This window comes from Physeter macrocephalus, chromosome 9 (genome assembly GCF_002837175.3).
Source record: "Physeter macrocephalus isolate SW-GA chromosome 9, ASM283717v5, whole genome shotgun sequence".
NCBI classification, from domain to species: Eukaryota; Metazoa; Chordata; class Mammalia; order Artiodactyla; family Physeteridae; genus Physeter; species Physeter macrocephalus.
This window is the reverse complement of record NC_041222.1, coordinates 5,147,667-5,163,695: the sequence shown is the minus strand read 5'-3', so window position 1 is coordinate 5,163,695 and position 16,029 is coordinate 5,147,667. Positions and strand designations below refer to the sequence as shown.

The window sequence follows — 16,029 nt, the reverse complement described above, 5'->3', positions numbered from 1 at the left end:
TCAATGGGCATTACATGGACACTTTAAATTCTACTTTTTGCAAGGGCCTCAAGTATCCTAAATACAGTTAAAAGAGCCTCAGTTAAAAAGTTGCCTGTGTGCTTTGCAGCACCACCCTCCCTTTGCTGCTGAGGACCAGCTATTGCCAAGCAGGCTGTACCCTTAGCTAGGCCTCCAGGGATTTCTGTCCCCTCTCCTAGTCCTTACACTTTGCAGGATGCCATTTCCCCTCTACCAGGCTCTTTTCCTTAAAGACCCACAAGACAGACACCAGGTTCAGACAGCCAAGAACCAGGGTCAGGGGACCCTGCAGTCAGAGGCACAGACATTGCAAAATCATGGCAAGCAGAGGCCAAGAACCCCAGAATGGAAGAACCCTGGATCTGACACTGCCCAGCAAGAGGTGTCACATAACCTGTAGCAGGCTAAGAGGAGCAGCCGGAACGCCCACAACTCAGAACCGGAGGGTCCCAGACCCTCACACGCTTGAAGGTGGCCAGGTCCTGAGACTCAGATGCACAGAGTGAGCCACACATCACAGATGGGGTTGGAGGTTCTGGGGGGAGCGATGGAACTTGAATCCATCGTGCTGGGAAGCTAACCTGGAGTCGTAGGAAAGGCTGGTGGAAGCGGAGCCGGAGGTGCTGGCAGCATCAGTGGAGTCCACGTCGGAGAAGAAGGTCTGGCCTGAGCTGGCACTAAGAGGGAGGAGAGGGTGAGCCAGCCGCTGATCCTCAGCGCCCCTTGGGACCTCCCATCACCTCCTGGTCCCTCGCAGGCATCCTTCGTCCCAGCCGAAGCCACCTTCCCACTGAGCTTCCCGCCACCACAGCTGCAGTGGCACCTCCTCTCTCCTGAACGTTTCCTACCCATCCAGCCTTCGAAGTCCAAGGAGTCACAAAAGCCTTCCCTGACCACCCTCCCCTGGCATTGACATAAGCACTGTGACAGTCATTAGAGGTGATAATGACCATGATCCCAGGCACTCGTGCGACACCTTACAGGCCGGGAGTGCTTTCGTGTACAGGATTTTGAGTCTCGTAACCACCATGCAGGAACAGGTGAGGAGGTTCAGAGAGGTTAAAGAATTTTGCTAAAGTTACACAGCTGGCAATTGGTAAGTAGGGGCTGGAGCCCAGGCCTGACCGACCGAAGCCCTTGCTCTCTCCTCCATGCCTACGGGAAAGCACGAAATGACCTTTAATAGTTCTGGAAATAAAACAATGGATGCAGCCCCTCCCCCTGGGTGTACCAAGCACGAGGCGCTGTGGGAATACACGAGGAGCATCCACCACAGCCTGGGGAGGGTTAGGGAAGGCTCCCTGGAGGAACGTGAACGTGGGGTGATCACAGTAATTCTGGTATCAGGCGTGAGGCAAGGAGAAGTGGGAGAGGTAGGGAGGGCCGGCTAGGCAGGCCTTGAGCGCTGCCCTGCGGAGCTGTCCCCGGGAGCCCTGCAGGCTTACAGCATGGGTGTTAGGCTGAAAGCCCTAATGCAGACAGACCTTTCAGGCAGCCTTCTGCAATGCGGACCCTTTAACTCAGTGACCCCAAGGGTGCTTCCCCTCCCTCCAAAGGCTCTCTGCTTCACATCTTCCAGAGCTGGAGGAATGGTGGTCTCCCTGCTTGGTTTCATCCCAGTCTCCAGAGCAGACCTCTCTGCCGGGTCCCTCACTGTTACCTTTTTAAACTCTGTATCTCATCCAGCGTGAAGTCAAATATGCTGGCCAGGTGGTGGTTGGTGCTCCAGGCCGAAGTAAAGTCACTCTGTGGACACAGGAAGGAGGGGCGGTCAGCCGGCAAGCATCACTTCCACCTTCCACAGCACCCCCCTCCCCGCTGAGGGCCGCCCAGGCTGCGCGGGGCCAGCTGGCCTTCTGAGGGTCAGACTTGTCACTTCCTCTTTTTTCCAGTCCTGACCAGGGAGCCAGGTCGTGTCAGTTCTAGTCCTGGCTCTGTCTCTGGCCAGTCGTCTGACTGTCAAGCCCATCTCTGGGCTTGAGTTACCTCAACTGCAAAAGGTGGATAATAACCCCTTCTGAGCTTCACTCTTAGAGGTGTCAGGGAGCGCGGCAGAATGGAGTGACAGCTGTGAAGGTGCCTTATAAATGGTCCAGGGGGGACACGGCTAATGTTACTCCCCACAGCGAGGGCTTCAGTGAGGATGCAGGGCTACTGAAGGCGGCAAGAATGCTCTGGAGCCCTGGTTCTGGGCTGGGCTCTGCCACTGCCTGAGGTGTGACCTCAGGAGGGTCACTGCCCTCCTGGGCCCTCAGTTTCCCCACCTGGACAGTAGAGGCAAGGATATTACCTGCCCTTGCCCAGCCCCGCTCTGGGTTCCTGGGAGAACTTGGGGAGATAAAGGAGGAGTCTTGCAGTGCCTGGCCCTTCCTTGTTTAACCAGCTGTAAAAGGATCCTTGCGGGGACGTGGGAGAGTCCCCTGGGCCTGGGGGACTTAGTTTTCTGCACAGGAATCCCTAGTATGTGCTGACCCTGAGTGTGAAAGTGGAGAGTGAGAAAACGAGAAACTAACACTGGGGATAGCATCTTCCAGCAAAAACTTTGATCTTTTTCTTCTATAAACTCGCCTTTTCTGCTGCTGGAATTCATGAGGCAACAAACTGTGGAGACAGAAAAGGGAAAGGGTGGCCCAGTCAGAGCCTGAAGGCCCAGAGGGTGGCCCCGAGGGAGGAGCGGCTGGGCAGGGGTGGGGTCACAGCGTGGGAGTGGGCACAGGCTCTCCTTTACAAGGAGACCTGGGCGGGGCGTCCTCTGGGGCAGCGGGTGTGCGAGGGTGGCGGGGTACAGTGGGCAGGCAGGAGAGGAGGTGCCTCTCCTGCCTCGGGCATCCAGGTGCTCTGCCCCCCGACCCCCGATGCCAGGAAGAGGGGGCTGGGCTCAGCCGGGAGAGGTAGGGACCCCTTACACACTGACTGCCCCTTGACCTCTCTGCCTCGGCCCTAAGCCAGCAAGACTGGGTCCCGTGATCTGGCCTTCCCTCCAAGCAAGGCCACAAGGGGCTGTGGCTGAAGGAGCGGGGACGTGGGATCAGGTCCCCGCTCAGCCACTGACTGGCCGGTTCAGGGTGCCTCCAGCTGGGACTAACTGGCTGGAGGCCTGCCTCGATCCCTTGGATGCCACCACACAGCCCATCGGAGGGGGCTGCAGCTGGAGCCGGGAGCAGAGGACCCGAGGTCGGCTGCGGCCCCGGCCCTGGGGCCCCAGGCACTGACCCAGGCTTGCTCTTTCCTCTCTTACGCAGCTCAGAGGCGCCGTTCTCAGTGGGCACCAGGCCCTTGTCGGGCAGCAGCTTCCCGGGGGGGTTGGGCGGGACGCGGATGCGCAGGCGGAAGATGCACTTCTTCTTCTTGATCTCCTTGCCACAGAGGAACCTGGGGGTGGGCAGGGAGAGGAGAAAGCTCTGGAGCCTGTCCGTCCATCCTCCTGGGGAGGAGAGTCAAGTGTTAAAACCTCCCTCTCTGCCTCCCTGGACCCAGAGCTAAAATCCAGAGTGGCCCGTGGAGACACTGATTCCTCAAAGCCTGTGGGATCAGGGGCTCCAGGTGGCGGCCGAGAGTGTAGCTGGTGGCTCCTCCCTGTCCTTCCTTGTCTTGTGTGTGGTTCTTGCTGCTCTTCACCCTTTTCTTCTCTGCCTCAACCAGCCCCAAGGCCTCTGCCTACAGGAAGCCCTCCTCCAGCTCCCCGTGGAACCCTATGGTCAAAACACTGGATTCCACACCACTCTGTTCTCTGCTCTCCCCAAGGAGACTGAAAGCACCTCCAGGCACTTCCCTCACCCTTTCATCACTGGCTGAGCTGCCATGAGGCTGCAGAGGTGACTTAGCCACAGTCCTACCCTCAGGAGACTGTCCACAGAGAGGTCAGGAGGCCCCATGTACTCAAGTAGAGGGCTGCGTCTGGGCCCCAAACCGTGACAAGATGAAAGAGAGAGTGGATAGTTCTGTCTAGAGATGTCTGGGGAGGCTTCACAGAAGCAGGGACCGTGTCTTATTCACGGTGTCCTCAGTACCTACACAGGGCTGACACAGAGCAGTTCAATAAATAGTCATTGATGGAACAAATGAATGAAAGGCATCGAAGAGCATCCTAGGTGAAGAAAGTGTGAGCAAAAGCATTGAGTAGGAAAGCAAAGGGTTCAGAATGGCTGACGCCCAGAATAAATAAAGCAAAGGGTCTGTGGCAGAAGGTATGGACAGGGTCTGATCATAAGAGGCCTTGAATGCCATGCTAAGGAGCTTGGGCATTCTCCGTGGTGGTAGCAAGGGGCATGCCAGCCGTGTGTTCTGAGAAGAACTCAGTAGTCTGGATGGGCAGACATGGGCTGGGGACAGGTGATGAATCCGTGCTTCAGTGCCTGGCCCAGAACCATAGATGGCTAGTGCAGGGGAGACCTCAGAGAGCAGGGGTTGCAGCCCCCTATGGAGCTGAGTCCAGTATCAAAATGTGTCTGGCTGCTGGAGTGGTCAGGGGAGGCATCCCAAAGGAAGTGGGTGCTCCCCTGATCTTGAAGGACGGGTAATATTCATATAGTCAAAGAGAAGTGGAGGGAGACCCAGGTGGGAGCATAGCTTGTGCAAAGGTTATGAGGTGGGAAGACGCTTTAACTGAAATCCAACCTGTCGGGGGGCCCACAGCACTCCCTCCCTTCCCTGCACGCACCGGCTCTTGTAACTGTTCAGAGCGTTGAGGAGATGCGGTCCTCGGTCCGTCACGGGGGTGCTGGTGAGCTACCGGGGAGCAGAGCAGAGGATAGTCAGACCTGGCACGTGGTATCTGAGAAGGCCTCAGCCCCTGCCCCCACCCTCCCCTCCATCTCCTGATGCCCCGAGTCCTCCAGGTGAGGACCACTGACTTGTTCCATGATCTCAGACAAGTCTTTTCACCTCTGAGCTCACATCCCCATCTGTAAGTGAGGAGCATAACTCCTGTCCTAAATGTATCAAAAGCTTTAAAAACGTCCATGCCCTTGACTCAGTAATGCTGCTCCATGGAACCTATCATACAGACATGACACACAAATAAAGCTTTATGTACAAAAAAGTTCACCGCATCATTTTCCTAATGATGGGAAAGAAACTACATGCCCAACAGGAAGGAAACAAGTAAGTAAACTATGGTGGAAACCATGCAGCCATGAAAAATGTTGATTAAAAACTCTTTCATAACATGGAAAAGTATTTATGATATAATGTAAACTGAAAAAAATGACTTAAAATTGTATAAACTCTTTCTGTTTTGTATACAGATACATTTGTATTATTTTTTAGATTCTACATACAAGTGACATAATATTTGTCTGACCTACTTCACTTTGTATAATATTCTCTAGGTCCATTCATGTTGCTGCAAATGGTAATATTTCATTCTTTTTATGTCTGAGTAATACTCCATTGTATATATACACCACATCTTAAACCAATCATCTATTGATGGGAAATTGGGTTGTTTCCATGTCTTGGCTATTGTAAATAGTGCTGTGACCATTGGGGTGCAGGTGTCTTTTTCAATTAGAGTTTTCATCTTTTCCGAATATATGCCCAGGAGTGGGGTTACTGGATCATATGGTAGCTCTATTTTTAGTTTTCTAAGGAACTTGCATTCTGTTTTCTATAGTGGCTGCACCAATTTACATTCCCACAAACTTATGGTTACCAAAGAGGAAAAGGAAGGGGAAGGGATAAATTAGAGGGGTATGGGATTAACAGATACACACTACTATACATAAAATAGATAAACAATAAGGATTTACTGTATAGCACAGGGCACTATATCCAATACCTTGTAATAACCTATAATGGAAAATAATCTGGATAAAATATATATATGTGTGTGTGTGTCTATATATATACACACACACACACACACATATATATATGACTGAATCACTTTGCTGTATGCCTCAAACTAACATAATATTGTAAGTCAACTATACTTCAATAAAAAATTATAAATACCGTATAATCTAAGCCATATAAAAAGAAAAATAGACGTAGATGAGAGGATTGAGCTATGTGCACCTATGTGTGTTAGCAGTGGATGTTTCTGAGTGGTGAGATGCAGGAGTACGGATGGTTTTCTTTAATAGATAAACAATAAGGATTTACTGTATAGCACAGGGCACTATATCCAATACCTTGTAATAACCTATAATGGAAAATAATCTGGATAAAATATATATATGTGTGTGTGTGTCTATATATATACACACACACACACACACATATATATATGACTGAATCACTTTGCTGTATGCCTCAAACTAACATAATATTGTAAGTCAACTATACTTCAATAAAAAATTATAAATACCGTATAATCTAAGCCATATAAAAAGAAAAATAGACGTAGATGAGAGGATTGAGCTATGTGCACCTATGTGTGTTAGCAGTGGATGTTTCTGAGTGGTGAGATGCAGGAGTACGGATGGTTTTCTTTAAAGTATACTTTCTTATACTTTTTGGTACTTTGAAAATTTTCTACCAGGAACAGGTATGATTTTTTAATAACACAGGAAAAAAATTATTTAAAAAATACCAGCTCTACCTATCTTTTAGGGCTTTATAATATGTATGCCTGTTATAAATTATCAAACACTGTAAATGAAGATGCTACTATATGAAGAACTTCTGCCGAGCATAAAGGTTACTTTAAAAAAAAAAGCCCTATTTCACTAAAGGATTTGGGGCAGTCAGCAGAGAAGATGCCTCACTCTGGATGTGGTGGAGAGGATTCAGAGGGTGTCATTAAGGGTGCATGGCCCTGCCGTGGAAGTGGTTGGGGAAGCCCTGGCTCACCTCTCCACCTCTGACATCCTGAAAGTCTCCCGTTTGTGACTTCACTTCGTGAATCCCATCTCCCAGACCCCTGGTGAACGCTTCTGCTATTCAGAGTACGACCGGCAGAGGGCAGACCCACTTCACTTTCCATCCTAGCCAGGTAACCTGGGTCACACATCTCTGTAGGGAGACCTCCTCCAGCCAGACTCGACCCCCAGCTCCCTACAGCTGAGCTGGTGAGGCCCTAACCCACCCACTACCCAAGCCTGGGTTAGGAAGCTCCTTGCAGGGAACAGGCTCAGATGCCTGGACTCAGAGATGCAACGGCTCAAAGGCTCTGGGTCTTTGTCCCCACTCGGCAGCCCTCACGGACAGCCAGCGTTCCCGAAGAACTGTGCTCAGAGACCCTGGGCAAACCTCCCACCTCTCTGGACTTAGGGAACCCCACCGTGGAACGGATTCTCGCCATTCTGATGTCCCATGGTCTTGCATACCTTGCCAAGCTGCAGGAGCTCCCAGTGGTGGTTGACAAAGGCCAGAATCTCCTCGAAGTCAAAGTACTTCTTCTTGCTCTGCACCCCGAGGTTGTAGAGGGCCAGGTGAACCACATCGACCCTGGGCCAGGGTGCAAGGAGGCGGGCCCAGAGTGAGCTGGCAGCCTGTGCAGCCAGGGCTGGAGCATCCTGGGCCCAGGCTGAAGGGCAGGGGCAAGGCTGGGACCTGGTGGCTGGAAATGGAATTGTTCCCGGAGGGAGGAGGGAAGGGAGAAACTGGGAAGGGACAGGAGTGGGCCTGGGCCAAGCCCCACCCTCTCACCATCGCAGGGGCAACCTCTCGATGTACTCTGGGCCCTGGTTGCACACGGAGCAGAAAAACAGGTAGAACCTGTGGGTGGGTGAAAAGGGGGCCTGTGGTAGGAGGGGCTCTGACACCCCACCCTGGTCCAGCGCCCTCACCCCCTGCCTGCTTTCCCATAGTCAGCATGTCCTCATTCCCTCTGAGGAGGGGATGAAGATGGGGCAGAACAGGAACCAAGAACTACTCCCCTACCCCTTCTAACCTGTACCTCAAACCCTTTCCCAAATATCACTGCCCTGGAGTGTGGCTGAGTTCAGAGCTGAACTAGGCTGGGCTGCAGGGACCACCCTCTTCCCCTCTGCCTGACACACACACACACACACACACACACACACAATCACAATCACAAACCACGTGAGACACCAACCAAGACACACACAGTATCCTGTTTGACACACATAAGCCTTCCGCTAGCTTAGCCCCCTTGGTTAGAAGCCAGATCAAGTCATCCATTTCCCCCATGCCTCCTCCAACAACCCCAGTCAGGGCTGGGGCAGGGCCTGTGTCTCTCCCCGTCCCCCAGACACTTGAAGCGTGTGGGGCTTAGGGAAGGTGGGGCTGCGACTGGGGATGTGGCCCAGCATGTCCCTCTACTGGGAAGGCCTCCTCACCCTGAGCTGCCTCTGTGGACAGGGACACACTGTCCCAGCCCCCCACTGGGGGTCTAGGGCCTGGCAGGCAACCTGAAGGAGTTGCTGCAGCTGCTGCCCCCATCCCCCCACCGCCACCCCCAAGGCTGAGCCAGACCAGATTAGCACCTACCGGTCTCCGAACATCATGGGCTCATTGAGACACTGGGTGCAGGCCTCGTGGAACCACTGCCTGCACCGGTAACACTGCAGCATCCGCAGGTACCATCTGGAGAGCCAGAGGAGCCAGGGTCAGCCAGGCCCACACTCCCAGCCAGGGATCAGCCTCAGCAACCTTTCCCAACACAAACTCGCCCTCCAGCGGGGGACAGGGAAAAGAATTCACAGTTACTGAGCACTGGGCTGTTCCAGGGGAAGCCCTGGCAGCGGGGCATAGGCTGTATCATTTTATCTCACCATCTGGTCAAACACGGGCTGCTGTCCACATTTTACAGGTGAGTCAGAGGTTAAAGAGCTTGTTCAAGGTCACTCAGGAGGCAAGTGGTGGATGGTGGCTCCAATCCTAGCCTCCCTGACCTCAAAGCCCACGCTCTTTGTGGCACACTGGGGCCCCCATCTCTGGTCTGTGCCTCACACACTGCTTCCCCAACACTACTGATGGGGAAAGGTTTGCCCTGGAGACTTCATGGGAGAATAAAGGCTCCTACAAGCCCCTCACCTGGTAATGTATCTACCCTATCACAACCATTCAACAACTACCCATTGAATAAGAATGAAAACCAAAAAGGTGTTTTCTTAATTAACAGTCAATGCTTTGTTCACACCTTGTCAGGTGTGGTCCGTGGACCACCTGCATCAGAATCACCTGGGGTCCATGTTAAAATGCAGAAGATTCCTTGACCCGTTCCAGGCCTACTCAATCTCTGGGGTAGCCCCTGGGAGACACACTTCTGACAATCACCCGAGCAACTCTGCCCAGTAAGCATTGAGAGCCACCACCTCAATGCTGCAAAGGTCTCTATAAGCATTTCTCCATCTGTTATCCCAAATGCCTCAACACCCATGGAAGGATGATGGGGCCAAGGTTATTAATCCCACTTGAGAGACGAAGTACTTCAAGTGATTTGCCCAAATCACCCAGCTAGATCGTAAGCACAGCCTCCAGACCCCTAGTGCTCGTCAGCAGAACTTGGGGATGAGACTCAGGACTTCAGGGTGTCCTGTAGGCTGTTTCCTGAGGGCAGAGGCTCCATGTCTCACTTCTGTGGTTCCTCCCACAGCTGTTGGTGCAGTCAGCCCAAGGGAACAGGCTCAATCAGCCATGGCTGCAGGGAGGCCCAGGCCACAAGGAAGAATCAGACTCCCATCCTACATACAGTCAAGGTAAGAACCCCCGCCGCAGCGTCCCCAAGGTATTCCCCCAACCCCTGCCTGCACACCTCCAGGGAAAAGGACCTTCATATCTCATCAGCAGCCTGTCTCATGGACTCTGGCAATGGAAAGGTTCATCTCAACGTCCATGCACCAACAGTAACAGCTCACATTTGTTAAAGTGCTTACCAAGTGCCAGGCACCGTGTGAGCCTTTACATGAAGGACCTAATTCACCCACCGCTCACAACCACCATGTCGCGGGAAAACTTACGATGAGAACTGAGGCTCAGGGGTAGCACAGCTCTAAGGGGCTGGGAAAATTTGGACACTGGGGGCCAGTCTGGTAACCACTCTTCAATACTGCCTTCTTTTCCATGGTGCCCCAAGAAAACACCTCCACTCCCCTGCACCCCGCTGCGGAGAGCGCTAGCCCTGAGCTCTCGAGCCCCGAGCGCGCTCAGGTGTCATCCCCGAGGCCTGAGGCAGGATACGGGCTCTTCCACGGGGGTCTGGCTCCCCCAGCCAGCCGCGCCTACGCCGCTTCCCTGGGGCCCCGCCCCGCGCCCCGCCCCGCCCCCGCGGCCTTACTCTCCCGGCCCGCCGCAGTAGCAGTAGCATTGCTGCTGGTTGGTGCGGTGGGGCGAGTCCCACTCCAGCTCCTCGGGCTGGTAGGACAGCACCATCTTCACAGCCTGCAGGGTCCTGGCGATGGCACCCTTCTTCAGCGCGCCGCCTTTCTGCGGGAAGATGAGGGCCCGAGTTACCCGCGGGGGTCCCGCTTGGGCCACACGTGGCTCCCTATCAAGGCTAAAGCCGACCAGGTGGAACAAGATATTCCAATGTAGTCAGAAACGCACAAAGCCTCTTCTCATCAATCCCAGATCCATCTTCTCTCTATCCCCAAGGAGCTCTCTATCTCCAATAATATTAATAGTAATAAGCACAACAATAAAAGTAACAATAATAACCAACACATATTGAGAGAGGGCGCTTATATGGATTTTCTCTCTTAATAGTAAAGCACTATTTGTTGGGGGCCACGTACTCCTGACACCAAACCTATATCCATTTAAAGAGTACTTTTTTTTTTTTTTGGCCGCACAGCATGTGGCATCTTAATTCCCCCCACCAGGGATCGAACCCGTGCCCCCTGCATTGGAAGCGCGGAGTCTTAACCACTGGACCACCAGGGAAGTCCCCAAACCTGTATGCATTTAACAGCCAAGGAAACAGGCTCAGGGAGGCTAAGGAACCTGCACAAGGACATACAGCTGGTTAAGTGGCAGTCGCTGTCTGCCTCCAAAGCCAGGCTCTGTGACCAGGAGTGAGGCCCGAGCCCAGGGAGTCTCTGGGCTTCCAGAATGGAGGATGGGGAGAAGCAGGGTGGGAAGGATGGAGGGCTCACCCGCACAGCCAGCGCAAAGATGCAGCGTCGGCAGAACCAAGGTGTGAGCAGGGGCCGGTCGGCACTGCCCGCTATGGGGATGTGGCACTGCTGGTGGTAACCTATGGCAAAGGAGAGGGGGTGAGTGCCCACGAGGAAGCAGTGGCCCGAGGCCAGTCAGCCCAGAGGCGGCACGCTGGGGAGGGCTGCGGCAAGTCCTAGGAGCTGTGGGCCTGCCAGCTGCCGGGGGACTGGCTGGTGATGCTCACCAGGCAGCCAGGCTGGTGTCCAAGCAGGCCACTAAGAGCCAGCATTGGCCCCGTGCGGGAAGCACCAAAGGTCTGGCTTCAGCCTCTGTGCCCCATTTCTCCTACCCATCCTCTCCACCCACGGGGGCTCCAAAGTGCATAACTTCTCTCACTTTCCAGAAGGCCCAGCTCTCCCCAAGGATCACCTCCCTGGGCCCTCATTCCCAGAGACTGGCCCCTTGTCACTCTGGAGCTCCAAAAGAAACAGGAAGCCAGCTAAGGCCCCAATGGTCTGAGGCGATGCAGGTTCCGAGCCAGCGGGGAATGGGGACCCACAGGTCTGGGCCTTCTCCATGCCCTGCTCATCACACTCACCCAGGCCACACTTCCCACAGATGAGGATCTCATTCAGTGGTCCTGATGTCTTCCCCAGGCAGATGTTGCACTTGGGTTCCTCTCCTGGAACACCAGCTGAAAGAAAGAGGCCCTCTAGGGTCAGGTCGGGCTCACAGGAAAGAGCAGTTTTAAAATTACATTCCAGGTGCTGAGCCTCTACTGAGTGCTGGGCCCCATAGGCCAACTCACTGAATCTCCCCAACCAGTCTGAGCTGCCGATTACCATTAGCCCATTCTAAAGATGGGGAAATTGAGGCTCGGAGAGGTGAAGTCCCATGCTCAGCTGGTAAGTAGGAGGGGGGGGGATTCAAACCTGCAGCTATCTGACATCAAATTATTTGTCCTTTTCACCATGTCATGCTGCCTCTCCTGCTTAATTTAACTTGATTTGTTAAAGTTTTTTATGTTAAACAATTTTTTAAAAAATTTTATTATGGAATAATAACAGAACGTTATAATGAAACTCCACGTTCTTATCAACAATCATGAACTCACGGCCAATCTTGTTTTGACTATATTCCCACTCACTTCCCCCCCTCCTGTATTAAATATTTCAGTACATATCGCTGAAAGTTCAGGACTCTAAAATAAAATAACTACAGCGCCTTTATTGCACCTAAAACTTAAAAATAAGTTAATATCAACAAATTCAGTTAGTGTTCACATATCCAATCGCCTCAAAAAAGTCATAACAATTTTAAGTTTGATCAATTGCTTTTAATCTAAAGTTTCCCTCTCCATCTCTCTTTTTTTCCTTTGCAATTTGGCGTTGTTGGAGAAGAAATATGTATTTACGACTGAAGGGTTTGAGTGAATAAAGTTAAGATACATTTTGATGTGTGTTTCTGTCTCATTTCCCCTAGCAGACGGAAAGTTCTGTAAGGGCAGAAAAGGTATCTGTTCACCTCTGTGTCCCCAGGACCTCTTCTGGGGTGTGGCACATAACACGTGTTCAAGACATGTTTGTTGAATAAATGGTCTCCTGCCTCTTATCCCTGAATATGCTCCCAGGAAGGTGGGACCCACTGTGGGTCGCAGTAAGTCTTCACTGGCTTAATGAAGTGATGGATCAGTAACTATAGCGTGCTTAGCCTTATGCTCTCACCTTGGGTGACCCCAGAGGGCTGCTGTCCTACCTGTGAGGAGCAGTGATCTGGCTGGGGAGCCACATGGTTCCCCCGGTGAGCACTAAAGCACCTCCTTGGTGCCTGGCACACAGTGGGCCTTCTACTCAGGGTGTGCTACTTTAATCCATGGTTTGGACTGTCTTTCCTCACCAGCTGGCTCCTTCTGCTTTCAAAAAGAATGTAGCCCAGGAGAGGAGACCCTCGTTGCTTCAGATTTTTAAATAATACCTTTAGGGTGAGAGGGGCTTGGAGAAGCATCAGCCTGCATTAGCCACAACATCTTGGAGAAAAAGGCAAGTTGGAAGCTCGACTAACTGGCTGGGTTCTGTGGCCTCTGCTTGGCAGGCTCTTGAAATCATCTCTTACAGTAACAAATTCTTCAGAAACAGCCTCCCTGTAACTCAGCAGCACTGGGCTAAGCATTTAACCACACTGTGAGGCCAATATGTTCAGTCGCCTTTTTCTCAGATGAAGAAACAGGCTCACAGAGATTATGTCACTCACCCAAAGATATGCAGCAGTAAGTGGCAGAGCTAGAATATCTTGGTCCGAGGAATACTGGACCCTAAAACCTGCCTCTTCCCCACATACCGCCATGTCGGTTCTCCTGTTAGAGCATAAATGGCAAAAAAAAGTCTCTTCTCTCATGGTAACTCTGATTGGTAGTGGCTGCTTGGAGCTCCATGTTGAAAATATACAAGTGTTGTGATTGATTAGTGATGTCTGTCATGTACATGGCAAGGGAGAAAGGTGGCAAGAATGCCCCCAAGCTGTCATCTCTATAAGACAGTGTCAGCTCTGAGGGCAGGGATGGTACCCAACCCAGCTCCCTTTCAACTCTGAAAACTGGCCCAGCTCCATCTCAGTAAGTCCATCATCACCCTGCCTGGTTCATATCTGCTTGTTTGGTCTTTCCCCCACGGAGAGAGCTGGCCCAGCTCCATCCAGGTAAGTCCATCATCACCCTGCCTGGTTCATAGCTGCTTGTTTGGTCTTTCCCCCATGGAGAGAGCTGCCTCCCTAGTTTTCTTACCATGCTGATAGGGGACACTGTGCTTATACCGAAAGGTGACAATTCTGATTGCCTGGGCCCTTCCCTGTTCCCTAGCCCCACAGTGACCCAGAGCTTTGGGCAGCAAGGAAGCAAACACAGGCCTGGGACCCAACCCTGCTCTCCCAGCACCTCCCCAAGCCACTTTCTCCATCTGCCTGCCTCCCTCATGAGGTAGGAGTACTCAAGGGGATGACAGATGTCATAAGTGTGTTTCCACGTAAATGTACAGCTGGTAATCCGATCAGCATCTCAGGTGCGCCTGGGGCTCCAAGGATAAGGCTAGATGCCAGAAGTTAGAGACAGAAGGAGAGAAGGAAAAAATGGAGGGAGAGGGGGAGAGAGGATCGGGGGTTGGGCGGGGGTGTGTGTGTGTGTGTGCCTGAAATCACAGGAATACTCACCATGCTGTATGTCCTTCCACAAGACCCAGTATTTGGAGTTATCTTCAAAAGTTACAAGGCAGCTCTGCTTAGAACTGCTGACCTGGGGCAGAGAGAGGGAGGGGCAGTGAGAGACAGTAGCTGGGGAAAAGCCACTTGAACACGGTCTTCCTCTCCCATTTCTGTCCCCACAGGTCAGAGGGTTTAGACCTCTCCTTGTGCTGCAAAAAGGAGAGCCAGGCTAGAAGGGGAAGGAGGATGGCAGTTCCGGAGGTAGTGCACACACACTCACTGGAGTTGTGCAGTCAGGGACTGGGGGACGGCAACTTGGCGGGAATGCCGAGGACAGAAGGGGCCAGGTGATCATTTGTGATCCTCTCCAACCTGATTTTGTTTTGTTTTGTAGGCTCACAGAGCACTTTTCTAAAGATGTTGGCTCTAAGGATGGCACCTGCTTTTGCAGGCTCCGCCTCCTTCCACTTTCAGCTTTGGAGCATAAGGACAAGGCGGGAATTTCCCAGCAATCTCCCACCCACCATCACTGGTCTGAGGCCGAGACCAGAGGAGGAGCAGAGAGATGCTGAGCCTGGGAACTGGGGCCAGGGAGGAAAGGTTTACCCTCTTGATCTTCCCAAGATAATACAGTCCATCTGTCCACCGGCACAGCACATACTGGCCCTCTGTCAGCTTGGACATCAGGTCTTTGAAGTTGTTCTTGGCTTTTGCCAGGGCCCCCTTGTTGGGGAGGTGGCTGGTGGCACCATAGGAGTCCCGAGTCCCTGGGTCCAGACCTCGATTCTCCATCAGCTTCCACTGACACTGGAAGAGAAAGAGAAAGGGGTTTTTACTCCTTACTTCAGGAGAAGGGGAAGGAAGGAAAGAAACAACCATTTATGTAACCTGTGCTATGTGCCAGATGCTTTTATCTCACTGGATCCTCCTGACAACGTTGTGAGGGAGGCATTATTATTCCCATTTTACTGGTCAGGAAACTGAGGTTTGGCAAGGGGAAGTGGCTATGGGGTCAGAGGCAGAGCCATGGTCCATAATCAGGCAAGCTGATTCTAGGTCCTGCTCTCTCCCCACCCATACCATGCAGCCTTCTAAATAGAAAGGCTCTGTCAACCAACCACGGAGCAAAATCCTCCTGCCCTGTGGGGCCTGAACCTCACTCCCTGGCTTCACAGCCAGAGGTTTTATCCCTAAAGCAAACATACTCCATGTTCTCTGAGTGGAGGACCTTCTCCAGCGGAGCAGCGGGAGGTTCTCAGACCCCTGACCCCTACCCTGAGAGCTGGCCAGAGAAAACTCACCTGGAGAGGAAAACTCCTGGGTGGCTTGTGAACTGGTATAGACTTGGCCATCTGTGTCTTCTGTAATCTCCTTTTCTGTTCTCAATTATGGGATGATTTAATGGACACCAATTCTGGGACATTTAAACTCACTTATGCTTTTACTCAGATGCAAACCAGCTCCAAGCAGTGAAGTCATTGCCATGCCAACCTCTCCACATCTGTCTTTCACCATCCTACAAAATGTGCTGCTCCCATTGCTTTCGCTTCTTCCTGCTACTATGGTACTACTATGGTCCCCAGACCCCCTAGCATCTTAGACTTCTCCAACCGATGAGCTGCCACAGCAGCCAAGCACAGCGACTTCCGGCACCCTACTCCTCTTTTCCAGCCCCCTGTCCTGGTCTGAGTTCAGGCCTCACCTTGCCTGGGCCATTTCACTCACTCAATAACTGTTTCCTGAGCCTTGTCCTCACTCACCTCTCCTGGGCACCTGGGATTCGGAATGGAACCACCAGCACCCAGTGCT

The 16,029-nt window shown here is 52.4% G+C and overlaps 1 protein-coding gene across 3 annotated transcripts in view; it reads right to left on the bottom strand.

The window, feature by feature from the left end:
- The window catches only part of PHF19 (PHD finger protein 19), a 22,199-nt gene extending 6,170 nt beyond the window's left edge, over positions 1–16,029 (bottom strand). For 2 of the 3 annotated variants that reach the window (XM_055086999.1, XM_028493583.2), the window contains exons 1-14: positions 15,522–16,029; positions 14,827–15,027; positions 14,230–14,311; positions 11,627–11,722; positions 11,025–11,125; positions 10,208–10,356; positions 8,419–8,514; positions 7,615–7,683; positions 7,293–7,413; positions 4,682–4,749; positions 3,235–3,393; positions 2,535–2,622; positions 1,682–1,767; positions 603–698 (exon numbers count right to left, since the gene is read on the bottom strand). In XM_055086999.1, coding sequence (XP_054942974.1) covers positions 603–698; positions 1,682–1,767; positions 2,535–2,622; positions 3,235–3,393; positions 4,682–4,749; positions 7,293–7,413; positions 7,615–7,683; positions 8,419–8,514; positions 10,208–10,356; positions 11,025–11,125; positions 11,627–11,722; positions 14,230–14,311; positions 14,827–15,027; positions 15,522–15,572 — 1,463 coding nt within the window. In that variant the 5' untranslated portion in view covers positions 15,573–16,029. The remainder of the gene's footprint in view (positions 1–602; positions 699–1,681; positions 1,768–2,534; positions 2,623–3,234; positions 3,394–4,681; positions 4,750–7,292; positions 7,414–7,614; positions 7,684–8,418; positions 8,515–10,207; positions 10,357–11,024; positions 11,126–11,626; positions 11,723–14,229; positions 14,312–14,826; positions 15,028–15,521) is intronic. The other variant, XM_028493579.2, reaches the window with a different exon arrangement.